We start from the raw sequence: 17,742 nt of genomic DNA, 5'->3' as shown, positions 1-17,742 counted from the left end.
ACCAGGTAGGACTCAGCCTGGCAGCTCAGAAAACAACCCAATCGCTCAAGAATCAGTCTTTACACCACTGTGGAAGCCAAAACTGAGAAAGGTGGCATGAATGAAGTTGTTAGAGAAGATTGCTTTTCAAAGAGTAGGATTTTAAGCTGGTACATCCTTGGGCTACCTTGCCCACCACCAGATTTTTGTAACAAAATAACTTCTCCAGTTGTGTGTCAGCGAGATGCCTTTTCTCCAGCAATGACTTGCTGATGTTTGGTGCTTCTTCAAGCAAATAGCATTTGTCTTTCAGCTAATTCAGGGTGGTGCTTTGCCTTCCTGTTGACCTGTGAGTGCCACCCCAGCCCGTCCCTGGTGGGAGACCCTGCAGGGTGCTGGGTGGCAGCTGTGACACCCAGTGTCTTTACACTGGGTGCTACCACTGCTGAGCGAGGGGAGCTGGAGGAGGACAATGTGACCCAGGACCACATGGTGGGTGCAGCGGGGAGCCCGGGTGCCTGCGGGGGGATGCCCCGGGGAAGAGGGTCATGATGCAGTGCCCTGGCTCGCAGGGAGATGGGAGCCCTTCCCCGTGCTCTGAATCACTCAGTGACTACGTGAAGACAAACCATTCACATTCCTCTTGTTTCTATGCTCTGCTTTTCTTTCTCATAATTGCTGTAGACGTGGAGGAAGCGAAAATACCTCTAGGCAGGCCCCGGGCTTTGGGCTGAGGCTTTCTGTGTCACTCCGGGAAGCTCCAGCAAATATTTTGTCGTAGGTTAACAGCAGCAGCAGCAGATTTAAGTAGGAAGGGGCTCTGCCACGGAGAGCTCTGCCATCGCCCTGCAGCACTGCGTGACCACGGGCAAGTCACCTCCTTCCCCTCGCTTCCCTTCCAAAATTCATCTGTTTTGTTTACCTAGGCTGGGCCCCATTCCTCCCACCCTGTCTGTGCTTCGCCTAGCACCTAGTCTCAGCAAAACAGGGTATGCTTCACATCATTAACACACATTAGTTAGTTGTTTTTAAATCCATGGCTCTTGATCATCAGTTATGGTTGCATCTATTTGGTTATAGCTTGAAAAGCTCAGTAAACTTGCTATTTCTTGCGAATATTAAATTCAGTCAGGCTGCCCTCTTGAAAACATCAGTAAAGTAAAATATAATGACTAAAAGATCCTGCAGATAATCAGGTGGCTATGCTGCGTGCTATCGCTTCCTAGTTGCCCATTGCAGAGGAAAGCTACCTTCTGGCAGGGCTGACGGGTGCAGTTTGGCATCTGCACTGAGATGTGGTGGGGCAGATGCTGCTGACCTCCATAACCTCTGCCTGCAGGAGGAGGAGGTGAGTTCAGATTTGAGGGGACCGGCCTGTCCCAATGGTGATGGTGTCCGATGAGCAGAGCCCACTGTTCTCCTCCAAAGCCACTGAAATGAGGGAGAACATCCCCTGTAGTAACTACCCTGCTCCAGAGTCATGAAGCTTGTGCAGATGCTGGGTGAAGGATGGTATGCAGAAAGGAAAGGCCATGCTCACACAAATGGATAGAGGCAAGAGAGAAATACATCCCAACCACAGCATTTTCATGCACACGCTGGCCTAGACCTGGCAGCCGTGTATGCTCCTGAATGGATGCGGGGCCACAAGACCTTGTGAACGAGCAGATAAGGAAGGGACAGGAATGTTTATCCGAAAAGTGGTGGGATATAATGAACAAGTCAGGGGTGAGAGTGTGCAGGTGGGGCCAGAAATTTTTTAAGCTGATTTAGCTGAAAAAAGCCAATATACCATGAAACTGCACTCACAAATGCTAAAATACGACAATTTGGAGGTTAAAATGTGAGTTTCTTAACAGCTCATGATGTGGCAGTTCAGGACAAGACGTGAAGAACAGCCTTTCCTTGTAGTCCCTGATTTCCCAGAAGAAACTGTGGCAACCTTTAAGTCCCACACATCCCAGTTGCAAACAGAAGCAAAACCAGTTACAGCCGCCCCCCCGCAGCGGAGATACATGAACGGTGAGATGCGATGTAAGCTTTCCCGTGCCCGTACAGCAGCAATGGGGAGACAGTAACTTGCCCGTCCCTAAGCAGGTTGCTACAGTGTGATGCTCCTGTCACCCTGCCAGGCCACATTTTTTCCAAAAGCTGTCCCAGCTTTCCGAATCGAACATGCACATGCTGAACACAGCTAATGCTACGTCTGCCACGTGCCCCATGCTACGTCTGCCACGTGCCCCATGCTCCTAACCCCACCATCACCTAAAATGTGACATCACCTTTCTGTGAAGGCTACACCATGGCATTGGGAGTAAGAACAGTGCAGCCATGGGATTTACCCTGCTGTCATGTCAGGACACAGCCACGAGGTACACCAACACCCTGAGGGCTCAAGTGCAGTCTTGGATCTTCCTTTGGGCATGTTCATCACCTGAACTTGGTCCTCGGTTGGTTCCTGACCTATTTAACGCTGCTGTGACTCATGTGTTATGAAGGTGAATTGTTATTTGCAGTTAAGTTGTATTTGCATTGAGATATCCTGAAGGCCAGGAGGCTTGCAAGAAGAGTTGAGCTCGATCTCATAGATTGTCTCATTGCTTCAGGCTGGGGTATAGAAACTCTGGTATCCTAAAAATGTGAAGAGTCTAGTAGTGGTGTTTCATGATCTAAAACAAAACTCCTTCTTTGTGAGTACAAAATAGGATGTTTTCAAAACTCCTCGAAAGGCTGATTATAGACTTCACTCCATGCATACACACTTATTAGGAGTGATGATTAAATGTGGGAAGGAGTGAAAGCAGTCGCTTTCCCTCTTCTCTTTAACAACTCCATCCAAAGGGTTTTTGCACACATGAAGTGTTAAGCCGGTTTGCCTACATACACCTAAAGAACATGGTCTGGAGTGGAATGATACCTCTATTTTCAGTCATGACATTTGCTCTGCATTCATGCATTTGCACCAAGTAATGAAAAAAACTGGCGCAGTTTTGTACTCTTCTCTGTTCAGAGATGAGCAAGAGAAAGGCATTTCTCTTGAGAGAGAGGGAGGAAGGGGTTAAGCGGTTTCAAAACAAGCTGGGCACAACTGATGTCAGATTTTTGTCTTACAATGGCATCTATTTGCTTTCCCAGCAAGCGGTATATGGACTGCTGGGCATTGTATTGTTCCAAGGACAGCAGAAGATGCCACATATCTCAGGAGAGGACAGATTTTCTCACTCCTCCTCATTAGGTGGAAGGTCTTGTTTGTTAAATAACTCCGGAGAAAAATCCAATTGGAAACTCCAGAAAAACTTTTCTGTTTGTTTCTTTTTTACCTAACTGTTGTTTCCAGGGTGTTTCTCTCTGATGGAAATGGCCCAGCTGTACTCTGTGCACCTTCCTAGGGTCACTGTAATCATGAGTCACTCTGCTCATCCTCTCAATATTCTGAAAGCCTCTCCTGGGCATTCAGAAAAACTGTAGGGGAGCAAAAGCAAAAATCCTTAATGTTTTTCTATTTGGCTATTTCAGATTATTACAGATATGAGGACTTAGGGCAAAGTTAAGATAGGGACCTGTGAAAGCAGAAAGTCTGTTAAGTGTAAAAAGAAATTTAATGCTAAACTTGCCAAAACAGACCTGCTGACTGAAAATAAGTTCTTATCTTATCCACCCTCAGTTTACACGCCTTTTTATTAACTGGAAAGGGTCTGAGCAGGCTCTGTATTCATTTTCTGTGTATTTCCCACTCATTTTTATGTTCTATATCCAGTAGCCCCCATCAGTGCTCCCACCAGGGAGCCCTGGATGGCCATGCTGCTGCGGTGGCAGCGGGTAGGGACCCAGCAGCACCGTGGGAAAGCAAAGGGGAACTTCAAAAATCAGCTCCAAGCGGCGTTTCCAAGTTGAGAGCAGGTGTTAGACACGCAATACTGAGCTGTAATGCCACAGCGCTTTTGAACTCCCAGCTAAAAGCACGACTTGTGTTATTTTTACGTTGTCTTTGGAGGAAAAAGTCACGGGGAGCTGCTCTCCACTTCGGCACGGGGAGCTGGCAGCTCCGAGGAGCATCACAGCACAGAAATGCAAGTACTCACCTGTCATCAGCGTGTAGTAATTTGGGTAGGAGAGGCTGGGGAAGTCCGGTGTCATGTAATCCACCTTCACCCCCATGTTCACAATGTCCCGAAAGCCCGGCAGACCCTCCAGCTCACTGTCATCGATGTAGTCGAAGCGAAAGCCGTCGAGCAGGAACACCAGGAGCTTGCGGTGGGCCGAGGGGGCGGCGGGGAGCGGCAGGAGGGAAGCGAGGGCAGCGGCGAGGAGAGCGGCGAGGAGGCTGCGGCTCCCCATGGCGGGCAGCGCTGCCAGGGCCGGGGCCGGGGGCCGGGGCCGGGGCCGGGCAGCAGCGAGGGATCCGCAGCAGCTTCGGGGCCGGACCTGGCACTGCTGTCCTCCCTCCCGCTGCCACCGCCCGCGTTAAAGCTACAGCGCTGCCCCGGGCGCGCCGCGGGCGTGGGAGGGTCACAGGTTAATTGCGAGCAGATGATTAACCTCGAGCGGAGGGAAGAGCTCGGTACTTCCCAGCGACAGAAAAAATGCTTCGCAGCGACGGGGAAAACAGGGTGCGAAAGTAAGCGGAGCCTGTCAGGCCGCTCCACAGACCCGCCCGAAGGAGGGCGAGCGAGGGAACGCTGCCCGCTGGCCCCCGGCGAGGAGGGAGCGCAGCGCCCAGCCGCGCTCCCGAGAGCAGAGCCCTCCCGCCGGCCAGCCCAGCTCCGCGCTGGGGCTCCGGCTTGCAGAGGTCTCAACAGAGTGGGGCCGCTTTCTTTAAAAGAGAGCGTTACGTCTCCAGCCACGTGAACGTGCACTTTCTTCTTATCTTTCTGGCAGTGGCTTGTGATAGAAACTCCGACTGAGATTAAGGCAAAGCATCTCCCCAGTGCGCGAGGTGGAGTATGTGAGTAGAGGTCCGGCATTTCGATGGCACGGCTGTACGGCAGAGCACCGGCTGAGCAAGCTCACCTCTACATGGACCCGTGTCCCTGCAAAGGACCCTGTCCTCTCCATTTGCTCTGTGCTGCCGTGGCACTAATCCAGCTCCTGATGCACTAGTAGAAAAACCTAGCTTTCAGCATCAGACAGAATAAATTACACATTTATTTTCTGGTGGTTGATATTATTAAGATACTAAGAGCTGGGTGGTGCCAAATTTCATATTAAAAATGAAAAATTGTTCACAGTTTAGTCACGAGTCACCACCAGCTTCTTCTCCTGCTAGCCACAGGAGCCTAACTATACCTCTAATGCAGTGCCAGCGCCTGTTGTACACTATAATTACATATTAACTCACTTTACTTGAATTGTGTTTGTTTTTCCCAAATAAAAGAAGTTCATAGCATTGTCTCACTGATCGTGGGAATGGCCCCTTGCAGATGTTTACACCTGGGGAAGGTTGCAACAGCTGGCCGCCACCCCGACATGGATGTCTGAACCTCTGTTTGCTACTTAGAAAGCTCCCAATTGCACATCCAGCATGTCTAGTCGCCTCTTACCAAACACCGGGCTGACGCAAGCTCAGCAAGACGGCTTTCAGCCTCCCTTGCCCCAAATGCTTATTTACCCCTGTGCAAAACCCCCTCATGTCCTGGCTTGCCTTTTGCACAGCTTTGTACGGGCTGCTGGTGCCCATGAGCCAGAGCAGCTGTCTGCAGGTCACCGCTCCCGGGACACGGCTGGAGAGGTGCTGTCCCTGCCCTTCTCCCATGGGGCTTCCCGCTCAAGAAAGAAGATGCCCTGCCAGGCGAAGGGGTGCTGGGATTTTCTCTAGGAGGGAGTCGTTCAAGGGAGGTGGAACAGGACGGAGGGGGAGCCTGCAGTTGAGCAGGGTTGCTCAGGCTCTTCAGCTGGCTATGCTCGTGTTCACCTTCTCAGTCACTTCCTCCCTGCCAGTGGACTAAATGCACTCCTCGTGGACATCTCCCTCTCTACGACTTGCCCAGCCACTCTTTTCCTTCCTTTTTTTTTCATATGCCCCTTTTTCCGTCCCCCATCTCGGAGCCCAGCGCTTGGGACGTACCCTCACATCAGAGTTACACCTGAGCCAAGGACTCAGAGCATTTCTAAGCTCCAGCCCAGGGATCTTTAGAGCAAGATAGCGACTGAACCAGCCCTTCAGGGGTTTATCCCTTTTCACATAGCATTTACTTTTGGAGCTTTGCGTTGCTAGCTATCATCATCTCGACAACGTTCATTCTGCCTATGTTTTGACTTTTCTTATCTTGCCTGGCTTCAGTTCACGTATTTTCTTGCAGTGCAGCAGCAGTTTTCTCAGCAAAACCAACCCAGGGTCACACAGCTGTGCTGCACCTCGGGTCAGAGACAGCTGAGCCCTGGGGCCATCCATACAGCCCCCTGCCCAGGGGAAGGACAGATGGACTGCGGTCCCCAGTCTGCTGGGACAATAACAGGTCCCAAACCCCCAGCCCAGCCCCTGGAGCAGACATCACCTGGGAGAGCTGGGCAGTACCGGCATGCTCTAGCCTGAACTTCGAAGGAAAACACCCAAATCCTGCAGCGCGAGGGGAAAGCCACAAGGCTGCGTGACCCGGGCAGCCAGGCTGCGTTTCACCAGCGTCCCAGCCTGTGCAAGGCTGCTGCTGCCCGGCCCGCCGGGGACGAGGCTGCAGCTGCATGACAGACTGGCGGACGACGTGACGGCCTGGGCAGTGGTGTGGGCAGCTGCCTGCCTGCGGGACGGCACGTGCCGTGTGTCATACCTATGGAGATCCACCGCTCTTCTCGGCCATCTCCAGGCTCGGCAGGGTCTCAGCTGAGGATCTGCCTCTTCACCTGCCTCCTGAAGGGAATATGCACATCCTCCTCCTGCTGCCCATTGCCGGGCTTCCAGGACGAGAGGTGGCCCTGCAGAACCTGTGCTCAGAGACAGCACTTCTACCAGTGCTTACTGAGGATTTTCACTACAGGAAAAACTGTATGCAATGGGCTTGGAGCTGCCTGTAGTGTCGTGTCTTGGCCAAGCCACTGTGGTAATTTACTATGTCCATACTTACGTTGAATGAACTCAGAAACATGTCCAGAAGTGGGGAGGGCAATTTGATTATACACCTCTTGGCAAACCCATGAGGACATTCACACTGATGTCTTGGCTTGTCCTCTAATGGGTGGCCTCTGGGCTTGCCAGCAAGGCTCTGCAGAAGCAGCAGCTGCCGCTCATGAAGGGATGGGATAATCAAGGAGAGTCAATCAAGTGTCCAAGCTGGACTCCCACCTTGAAAGGATGACCGGGTTTCTGAAGTGGTTAGGCCAAGAAGCCAGGCTTCCATCATGAGATGGTACAAAGATATGTCTTCTTATCCTTTCATGGCATTAAGAAATAATGCCTTCTTTTCAAGAGGGTTGCAATCTACTGGTTGACAGCTCCTAAGGGAAAGCTCTACCTGAACCAACACAGTGGCACGAGAGACAATTGGTGCAAGGTACTAGAGCCCAAGGTCTGCTTTAGGAGTTGGAGATTCACAGGTTTCCACTCAACAAATAACAAGAGCGTAAGGCCTGAGAGGGGTTAAAGGAGTAGTGAGCCATGTAACCATGATGCCTTACAATACCAAATTGTGTTTTGACAGACAATCCCCCCGAAGAGTGGGACTGAAGCCAAACAGTCTAGCTTGGCAGAGACAGACCCTAGCAATACATTTCATCCCTGCCAAGCAATGTTGATTTGCTTTGGTTCACATTCATTTGTAAGCACCCTGTCTGCACAAAGCCCCAGATGGCCTTGGAGACTCCAGCACAACAATATTTTGATACAAATGCTCTTACAAAAGCTATCAGAGCCTGAGCTGGTGTCCAGGGACAACAGTCCTCACTAGTTAGCTGTAAGACCAGGTTTAGGAAGAAGCATGCATAAAGGAAAGAAATTCCCTCAGCCCAATTTGTGCATGAGGAGATACCCCACTGATCCAAACATTGTTTGAGACAATATCCTCAACCACTTAGATTGCTCAGGAAATCCTCTTGGCAAAAAGCAGGTTTCCATTTTTGGCAAACTGCCTCCAGTGTCCTTGAATGTTTTGGTTTTTTTTTTTTTTGGTCCCACAGAAATCACGAGCACGACAACAGAAATGAAAGAAAATTCTCTGGGCTCACACTGATGATTCAGTCTGGCTTGTCAGATGTGCCAGCCTCCCCGGCAGCGCAGCTCTATCTGTGCCCTTAGGTCCAGGAGCACACGCAAGAATGAAAGCTGCTAAAAGTAAAACATGGTTTCCCTTTTCCCCAGTGAATTAGAGAACCTAAAGGGGAAACTTGTCCTTCTTTCTCTTCTGGAAGAAAGACAAGAAGGCATAACATGACTCATTGTCAGCTTGTAATTCCTCTTCAGTTCCTGTTCTCCTTCGTACACAACAGCAGTTAAACACTTTGGGCCAACACAGCCTGACTGACTTGTTTGGTTGTTTCTTTTCTCTCATTAGAGAAGAAGGCATGGCCACCTCCAGACATAACAGCCTTGAGGGGAATGATAAGCTGCTTGCATTTCTTTGAAGAAGAGGAAGAGGATTTGTGCCAGTCTGAAGTTTTAAGGTCAGAACTCTGCTCGACTGAGGTCCTTCTTCCTCTTCTCCCGACCAAACCCAAGCTGAAAACTTCACAGTTGGTACCAGCCCCTCTGCTGACTTCCACTGAAGACCTCTGGCAACGCATGTATCTGCCTTCTGAGCTGACAGAAGGGCTTACCTTGGTAGAAGTCATTGGCTGCAGAAGTTTAATATCAGCTTCTTTGCTCCTGCACTGTGCATTCTCACCAATGCTTCTGCATGGAGGGGCACATTAGGCAAGGCATCTGCTGCTCCATCAGATCTTCCTAGACGACATTTAGCGTAAAGTCAGTTATTTCTGCGATCTTTTGGTGTGCAGTAGTTCAGTCATGAGGAATTCAAGACATAGCAAATGGGTTGCTTTTGCTGTCAGTCATGTACAGATGTATATGATAAAGTCACACACTTGTTAGCTACAGAGAATTTCAAAGCTAGAAACTCCAGATTTCCTGGAGAAAAGCAGTGATCTTTCACAGCTTCTTGAGGCACAGTTTTCCTCTAACCTACCTGGCTGGTATGAGACTTGCCTTACTGGAAGCATCCACATGCTGGATAATGAGTACATCAAAGTGGGACAGTGGTGGCCCTGATGGACAGCCAGGGGCTGGTTAAATGTTCTTTGAAGTGTCTCAGTCCAGGCAATTGTGATGTTTGGAGAGCAGCTCTCCAGATCTCTTACTCCATCCTCCACTGCAACAGTCACAAGTCATATTAATAACTTTTCTATTTGAGAAAAATCTAGTGGAGATGAAGAAACTTAACGAACCTGTGGAGTTCCCTCAGTGGCTCCCAGTTTCTTTGCAAGGAACCGCATGGGCTTGGTGCATCATCGCCGGCACTGCCCTTCCCTGTGAATGCTCCCCAACAATGTTCCCCTTGGGGAACAGGTTGTGCTTCCATTAAATGAAACTAAATCAGGTTCAGAACGAACAAAGGAGGTGGCTCTTCTCACCAAAGTGCCATTCAGGTGTGCAACGCCTTGTCCCTGAAGACCGTGACTGTTAAAAGCATCAGTGGGACAAATTCACAGGAAAAAAGTGCACCTGGGGCTGGGAAACACAAAGAGCACTGGCTCCAGCCATCCTAGCATTTTGTGTTCTTACGGAGGGTGAAGAACAAGAGTATTTATTCAGTGGGAGAACCTTTTAAGTGTTTTGCTTAGTACCTCTCTTAACCCAGCTGTTATATGACCAGCACACAGGCCTCCAAGAGCATCTTCTCTTAATGGTTTTTCTTGGACAGTAATTGCAGCTCATTCTCCCCTGTTCAAAAACACACAAATTCTCTGAACTACTGCAGCGGACATTCATAGTGAAGGAGAGAAGAAAAGGGTTGGGGGGATGGCAGCAGGGAGTGACGTGACTCCAACGGGACTGAACATGGTCAGCGATGCCCTAAATCTGCCAGCTGCTGCTGCCCAGCAGGAGAGGCTGCACATCTGCAGGGCTGAGGTGGGAAGGAGGCTGCAAACATCACGTGGAATAAACCCCCAAAAGATTGCCCTAAGGAAAAGCACGTTTCATATAGCTAATGTGGGTTGGAGTAACAATTCTAACCTGAACCCTGCAGAGCCACGGAGGTTTATGAATTACTTCCTAGTGGTTGTGAAGGCAATTAAGAAAAATAAGCTAATCACCAGTGGGCTTAAACTCACTATGCAGTGAGTGTCTGCCACTGGAAGATATGTAGGAGCTCATGTCAGGAAAGACTGGGAAGCCTGCACCAGGTGATGGCATCTCATGGCTGCATGCGGCAGAAGACCACCTCCTCCCTCACCCTGTGGTGTGTTGGCCTGAGCACAGGACCGTCTGGCTCAGGGAGAGGGTATCATTGTCTTGGACTGAAACCAGTCTTCACTCCTTCCAAAAGATTTGAGTTTTGCTTGGATATCAACCGATCTCCACCTTCAGTACCTCCCCAACGTTTCTAACTCATGTCCCTGCAACGTTATTACTTAATTAGCCCAAGACCGTGCTTGCCTGGATGCCGGTGTCCTGTAATGCAGGAGTTTTTACCTCATTGAGGAAACCTTGCGCAATGCATTTCTCTGTCAAAATCACCTAGTCAAGTTTGCTAGATGGCAAAACCAGATAGTCCTAAGTAACTGGATACTGAGTTTTCTGCTTCATCTCTGCTGTCTGGTCGTTTCCCTGTATGGTGGGGGACTGTGGTGAAGGATTTTACTGCTATTCTAGAAACAGGGGTCAACGTGCAATGGTGTGGGTGGGGACGGAAACTTGGCAAGCTAAGCAAGTTGACCAAGTTAATTTATTTAGTATAAAAAATAAAGCCATAATCAGCAAAATAAAGTAGGTGTTTCTAATCCTGCTGTGCCGTGACACTAACATGTTCCTCGGGACATTGAGCTCAACACATCCATTCATATGCCAGTGGCTCCTCCAAGAGAACAACAGGGTATTCTGCACATCCACCAGCGCCTGGTACAGCAGTTTCTGCCAGTTTATTACCTTGCTTGAGCAGCAGCCTTAAAAGATGAAGGTATGAGCTTAAAGTCTAACGATCTTGCACAATCTTATAGTCATCTAGTGCTAGCCAAATGTAGACCTATTTCAGCAAAGTATTCGGATTTCAGATTTTCCCATTAAATGAGGGTAATTTGAGAGGCTAAATATCTGGCGAGTCAGTGCCCATGTGCCTACTTTCCAAGAATAAAATAATATTCTATGTTTGATCTTTCTGCTACACTTCTACATGGAGCACAAAAGAGACTTACAACGTTGGCTTGAACTTAGTATAGGTACAAAGTAAACTATCCAGGGCTAGCATAAAATGTCATTTTAAAACTCCCAAATATTTTGCATTTGGCATCCTTTATAGCCTGGAGGTTATACAGAGTTCAGCTTTAACTTCTGACATCAGTGCTTAAGGACTGTGGGAGTTGGGCTTGCAGCATGACCTAATGAAGAAAAAGGCCTTTATTCTGACAGTAGTTATTTAAGCTAACCTGAGAATGTTTATAATTAGGCCCCAAAGGCTAGCTTCTGCCAGGCTGCCTGCAGCGAGCATGCCCTGTATTGCAGAGTTCCCAACTTGCTGCCTACAGTTGCCGTTGCTTTTGTCATGTGCCACTGCACTTTGTTCATTTTGGCTTTCATATTTTTGATGTCATCAATCCCGGCTTTTAGTTACCGTATCTCATTTATCAGTAAGGCTATGCTGGAGGTTGAAGTCCTCACCTGGAGGACACACATTAAAATCTCGGCTTTGCCCATTGTGCAGAAACAATGAGTGTCTGGTTCTCATCCCGCTGACTGCTGAGTCACCTCTGGAGAGTTTGCTCCCACAGAGAAGAGACAGCTGTTTTACAACCCAACCCGTGCTCTGGGTAGAGCAATATTTACACAATATCTGTTTCCCAGCTTTGGGTGTTTCTCCATCAGCAGGCTACAACTTCTCAAGCAAAGCTGGATCTGCATCAGATTTTCTTACAGGTAAGGTCCCATCCCTGTCTAAATACCATCGGTGACATCCTTCCCTATAGGAGGGCAAGGTCATATCTTTACATCAGGGTCAGCATTACTTTCTCTCACTAGCTGAGTGCTCAGGTTATGAAATCCTAATGTGTCGCTTATGGCTTGAGCCGGTCTCAGTGACTGCAGGAATCTTTCATCTAAGGACAGGAGCTAGGACAGCCCTCGGCCCTGGGGGGACCGGATCTGATTTTTCCATCTGGGTACTTCACAGGTCTCTGTCTGAGATAAATTGCCTTGATTCCTGTCCCCTTTATCTCTGACTTAATGCAACCCAAAGCAGACTTCAGCAGGACTTCAGTGGGATGAGGACGTGGCATAGTGACTTCAGTCTGCTTTGAATTCACTATGCCAGGTCCGTATCCTCTTTCTGAGTTGCCTCAACTTAGTGGCTTTAGATCACTGCTCTTCTGCCACAGTCCTGAGATTTATAATCACATCTTCCAATTCCAGTAGTGGAGACAATCCATCATTTGACATCTTGCTCCTCTCTGTTCAAGCAGCTTATCATACACTCAAGTGAAATCATACTTCTGTTTTCCCTGAAATCTGTCCCCAGTGTGGAGGCTTCTCTTTAATGCTCCAGCTTTAGCCAACATAAAAATGCTCTTCTCTTCCTATGGACATCCTCAAGTCAATATGTTTGCAACCGACCCCACCTTTCCTAGAAATACCTAAAGCTCCCTGCTCCCTTTCGTGCTGCCAGGAGAAGCTGGGAACCTGGAGGACCTGTGCTCTCCTTTTCCCCTTGCTCTGTGAATGGCTCTGAACTGTTGGGGCCGTCTCCTGCCTGCGGAGAGACCAGCGGAGGGGATCCTGCCTGTGCCGCTGTTTGCACATCTTCTGGCAGCACAGCTTTTCCTCTAGCCCGGCTCAGCCCATCTGTACGCTGGCAAACAAGCAAAGGGAGAGCATGTGTCAAGCACGGCTGTACTTGTATGCTGTCGCCCTTTAGCCTGAGCAGCCGGCCACTGCAGTGCGCTGATCTTGAGTTGTTCCCTTTAGCCGGAATGACTCAGAGGAGTTAAGGATGTAGGTAGTTTTGCGTGGCTCTCTGGTTTTCTTTGAGAAGAAGCTAAACAAAGCTCTGATCACCTGAAATGAAGAGAAATAAACAGTAGGAAGGCTTGCTCCTTCTTGGGCAACCATCTTCCCAGTGGGTCTCAGAACCCACAGTGCTTTGCTTTCTTTCTGGCTTCAAGATCCTTCCCTCAGGAGATGATTTTCTTCTGGGACTCCTCCGACCTCAGCTGCCTGATCAATCACCCTTTCAGGGGGCAATGAAGGTTGTCATGAACCCAAATCACTTCAGGGGCTTGTTTTCCCATACTGCCTCCTGTAGCTACACTGGGGGACCTGAGGCCGACACGGGGCAGGGAGGAGTGGTGGTGGGCTGGAAGGCACCATGTTGACCACCAACAGAGAGAGGTAGGTGGAAACGTGCCCTTCCCACTGCTCAGGCTAACCAGTAAAAACTTTCCTCTTTCATCATTCCTCTTTTAGCACCAAAACAAATAGCACATGAAAACAGCACATACATCTTGACAAGATGATGTGCCATTCACCCTCAGCAGCCACCATGGAAAGGCATGGCAAAGTGGTGGTTATCCTTCACTGAATACGAAACCTTTGCTGCCTGACTGACCAAAACCAAGGTCTGATCCCAGGCCTTGTAGCTGGGGGCTTCGCTCTGCGGAGAAGTTCATGCTTCCCCAAATTCACTTTCACCTTGTTTCCAGGGAAGCGCGGGCTGCCCCTGCAAGTGCTGGAGGCCACCACTGTCTCCTCTCGTGGTACCACGTCAGAAGTAGCCGTGGCTCCCCTACATTTTTTTGAGTCCAAACCTATTTGAAAAAATTGCTTCTTGTTCACCCCAGGCCAGGGCTGACCAGGGCTGCGGTACCAGGCTCTGGACTGCATCCTGTTTGGCATGTCCCTGGCTACGCCCCATGAAGCGGAGTGGGAAAGCGTGGCCGAGGCCACATAGGCAGAGCAGAGGCAGCTGGTGGCCCCGAAGTGGAAAGCATAGGCTGTTCCTCCAGCACCAGTCCCCCAGGGCAGCCTGACGCCAGTAAAGCTCTCCACTTAATCTGTTTTAATAGCACACGGGTCGTAGTTTCTATGTTTTCCCTCCCGACATTACGCTGATGTGCTAATCCACTGCGTGGCAGCAAAAAAAACTCTGAAATTTCCTACAGTGCTGTCAGCTGCTGGAACTGGACACCATGTAATAACCTCCAGGGCCAATGGCCCGCTGCCTCCAGTTCCCAGTAAGGACTTATTTTCCTTGGCATGGCCAACATGTGCAAAACCCCACTCTGATAGTTTTTTAAAAGAGAAAATAGGTGGCAAAGTACTTAGCTCTTTCAAGGAAGTTTGGAAACGATGGAGAGCAACGTCATGCCATATGAGCACTGAGTGTGGCTGTCCAGCTTCCAGCACAGAGCAGTAAATCATCTCCTGAATGGCTGTCACAAGCACACCAGATCACCACAAAGAAGCTATTTTTATTTCATCACGACTGCCTATTTGAGATACAACACTGCTGGTAATGCATTTAGCAGGTGCAAGAAACATTTGAAAACTGGTATCTTTTTTTCCCAAGAAATAAGGTTAAGAGCCTGTTTGCTCCACTTGTTTGGAGTTTGGCTTATTTTGCTATACTCCTGCACAGCTGCAGTTCCCTCCACATGCTGGAAATGGTTGCACCCGCTCGGAGGCAGCAGAATCTCAGGGCAAACGGGAATATTTCCAGTACTGCAGGCAGGGATTTACAAGGTGCTTTAATGGGGCATCCCAAACTGCGTCCAAATGTTACTGCCCCCACCTCAGCTGGACTGGAGACATACCGTGGTCCCCACACCTGGGTGCGAGGCCCAAATCCAGGAGATGGTGCTCTGCTGTGGAAGCACCGCCTGTGCCCAGCCGCTCTGCATGCTTTGTGCACAGCACTGGAGTTACCCGCTCTTTTCCCTGGGGAAAAGGGTCAGTGTCACTGTGGGTGACACCAGCTCGGGTCTCCCTGACACGGTCTCCTCTCATCTGATGTGCCAGCGGCTCCCGCTGCCCCTTGCTGGTCACCGCACCATTCCCCAGGCGGTCTCTCGTGCCCAGCATCTCCAGCATCCTTCATGGTTCTGCCTCCATGGCGACTGGGAAGGTGATTTCCAATTTCTGTTCTCACTTGGGAATTAGTATTGCATGGGGGTCAGGCACATCCCTTGGGAGTGCCGTGGGGTCGGGCACCGCCCCCCACTCATTCAGTCCTCGCCAGTGATAGCCCTGCTGCCATGGTGGAATATGCCACAGGAGTAACGTGTGAGTGGAAAATTGGACCAATACTTCCTGAAGATGAATTACAAGCGTGTTATTTTAAAACGTATGACATGAGCATCTGTCAGGAAGTAACTGGATGAATAGTAATTAAAGATACGTTGCATGAGCCATTAAACACTTTCCTAGTGACAGCGCTTTGAGCACATCTGAAGCCGAACATGGGAAACTGGAGGGGAAAGGCGGCTCATACCCCAGCGTGGGATGGTTTCCTTAGAAACTATCCATGCAGGGGGTCCCTCACACAACAGCATCGCTGCCACCAGCCAACAGGCAAGAGTCAAAAGCGCCCTGGGAGCAAGTCACCATCTCCCAGCAGCTGAAACACTGGGCTGAGCAACTTCATCCACGGGATACTGATCAGAAGAGCTCAGGAAAGCTCTTCTGAAGAAGAGAAGCGGCAGTTACTGAACGAAGTTTCATTCTGGATCGCCCATAGGCAGAAACTCATGATTACTCAGCCAAAGCTGTTGTGTTTTATGTGGCCCTTGTGCAGCTGTTAGTATCCCTTTCCTCAAAACAAAAGCATTATACGGTTTTATGAAATACGAAACCAGTAGTGTTTTATAGCAATTGCTCTAAAAGCATACATTGTAACAGAGAAGCGGTTTTTGTCTTCCTCTTTTGAGCCAACGCACTGAATTTTATAGTTGAGGTGTGCTTTCAGAATAGCCCCTTCTGCTGTGGTTTGCCGTGTGTCCTGGTTTCGGCTGGGACAGAGTTAACTTTCTTCTTAGTAGCTAGTACAGTGCTGGGTTTTGGATTCAGTGTGAGAATAAAGTTGATAACACTCTGATGTTTTAGTTGTTGCTAAGTAGTGCTTATCTTAAGCCAAGGACTTCTCAGTTCCCATGCTCTGCCAGCAAGCAGGTGTGCAAGAAGCTGGGAGGGAGCATAGCCGGGGCAGCTGACCTGAACTAGCCAAAGGGCTATTCCATACCATGGAACGTCATGCCCAGTATATAAACTGGGGGGAGTTGGCCGGGAGGGGCGGATGGCGGCTCGGGAACTAACTGAGCATCTGTCAGCGGGTGGTGACCAATTGCATTGTGCATCACTGGTTTTTTTTCTTCCCCCCACCCCTTCCTTTTTTTGTTGTATTCCTTTTCATTACTATTATTATTATATTTCATTATTACTATTGTTAGTATTATATTTTACTTTAGTTATTAAACTGTTCTTATCTCAACCCACGAGTTTTACTTTTTTTTTCTTTCCTTTCCTCCTCCTCACCCCACTGGGAGGGGGAGGGGGAAACGGCTGCGTGGTGCTTAGTTGCTGACTGGGGTTAAATCACGACACCGTGACAGAGGCAGTGTTTGCCCAAGTGGGCACCTCCAGCAGCAGCTGTCTGGCACGAGAGCTCCTCAGGAAGAAGGCTTTTGGCTCTAATTCTTCGACTGCTAAGATGGCCTTGGTATAACGGAAGAGTATTATGAAACCCCAAGGCCTTGATATTACCCTTGATGTATGTTGTTCATGCTATGTCAGACCCGTTTCTCCCCAGGGGATCCACCGTCATAGTAATGTACCCCTTAGCATCGGGGCTGAACCAGGGGGAGGTCTGTTGATAATGGATGCTTTCAACAACTAAGCAGTTGGTGTAGGGCTCGTTCCTCTTCAGGCGTTTGTTTGCAGTGGCCATTTCTATGTGCCAAGATCAACTCTCTGCTATTTTGGTTTTATATTGGGGAAGGGGATTGCATGTGACATGAAGGCAGCAAAGAATATCATTAATGTGGTCATGAAGAAAAAGAGAGGGACTGTATCAAATATAAACAGTGGCCATAAATGCAGACATGTATATATTTGAACACTGCATGAAGTACAATATACTATAGCTAAAACAATACGAGGAAATACTTTGTCCTTAAATGGTTCAAAGTTATATAAATTATCCCCATGTACTTTCTGCAGTTCAAGTGTGTGTACAGAACAAATCTTTTCTGCTTGGACAAGATGCCCTGCACCATCTGAGCTTAAGTATGAACTCCCTGGTTGTCTGAAATGCCTATTTGATGGGGAATCTGAAAGGAAAGACTGGGTATTTAAAGGTTAAGCAGTAGCAGGGAACTTCCTGAGCTCGAAACTTCAATGGCAGGGTGCCTGTGGTGTCACCACGATAAGATCTGCTCCCTGATTCCATCTGCGCCCTTTCAGAGTGCCAAAAAGCCAACTCCTGTGTAAACACCACTGGCTTTGACCAACAGCGCTTAGGGAGCCCTCTTGCACTAGACACCCTCCCTGTTATGCCGGAAAAGTAGAGCGTGAACACATTTTCCTCTTCTTTCACGTATTTGTAAGCCTGAAGCCCGTTTCTACGGCTTTAGACAAAA

At 49.1% G+C, this 17,742-nt stretch overlaps 1 protein-coding gene across 1 annotated transcript in view; it reads right to left on the bottom strand.

Annotated features, from left to right (window-relative positions):
- The window catches only part of ENPP6 (ectonucleotide pyrophosphatase/phosphodiesterase 6), a 31,830-nt gene extending 27,418 nt beyond the window's left edge, over positions 1–4,412 (bottom strand). Inside the window, exon 1 of the mRNA XM_050896127.1 lies at positions 4,062–4,412. Within this exon, the coding sequence (XP_050752084.1) occupies positions 4,062–4,317 (256 nt within the window). The 5' untranslated portion in view covers positions 4,318–4,412. The remainder of the gene's footprint in view (positions 1–4,061) is intronic.
- Positions 4,413–17,742: the final 13,330 nt, after the last annotated feature.

This window comes from Gymnogyps californianus, chromosome 4, assembly GCF_018139145.2.
Source record: "Gymnogyps californianus isolate 813 chromosome 4, ASM1813914v2, whole genome shotgun sequence".
Classification (NCBI taxonomy): Eukaryota; Metazoa; Chordata; class Aves; order Accipitriformes; family Cathartidae; genus Gymnogyps; species Gymnogyps californianus.
The sequence above is the reverse complement of the archived record's forward strand: the minus strand, read 5'-3'. Positions and strand labels throughout refer to the sequence as shown.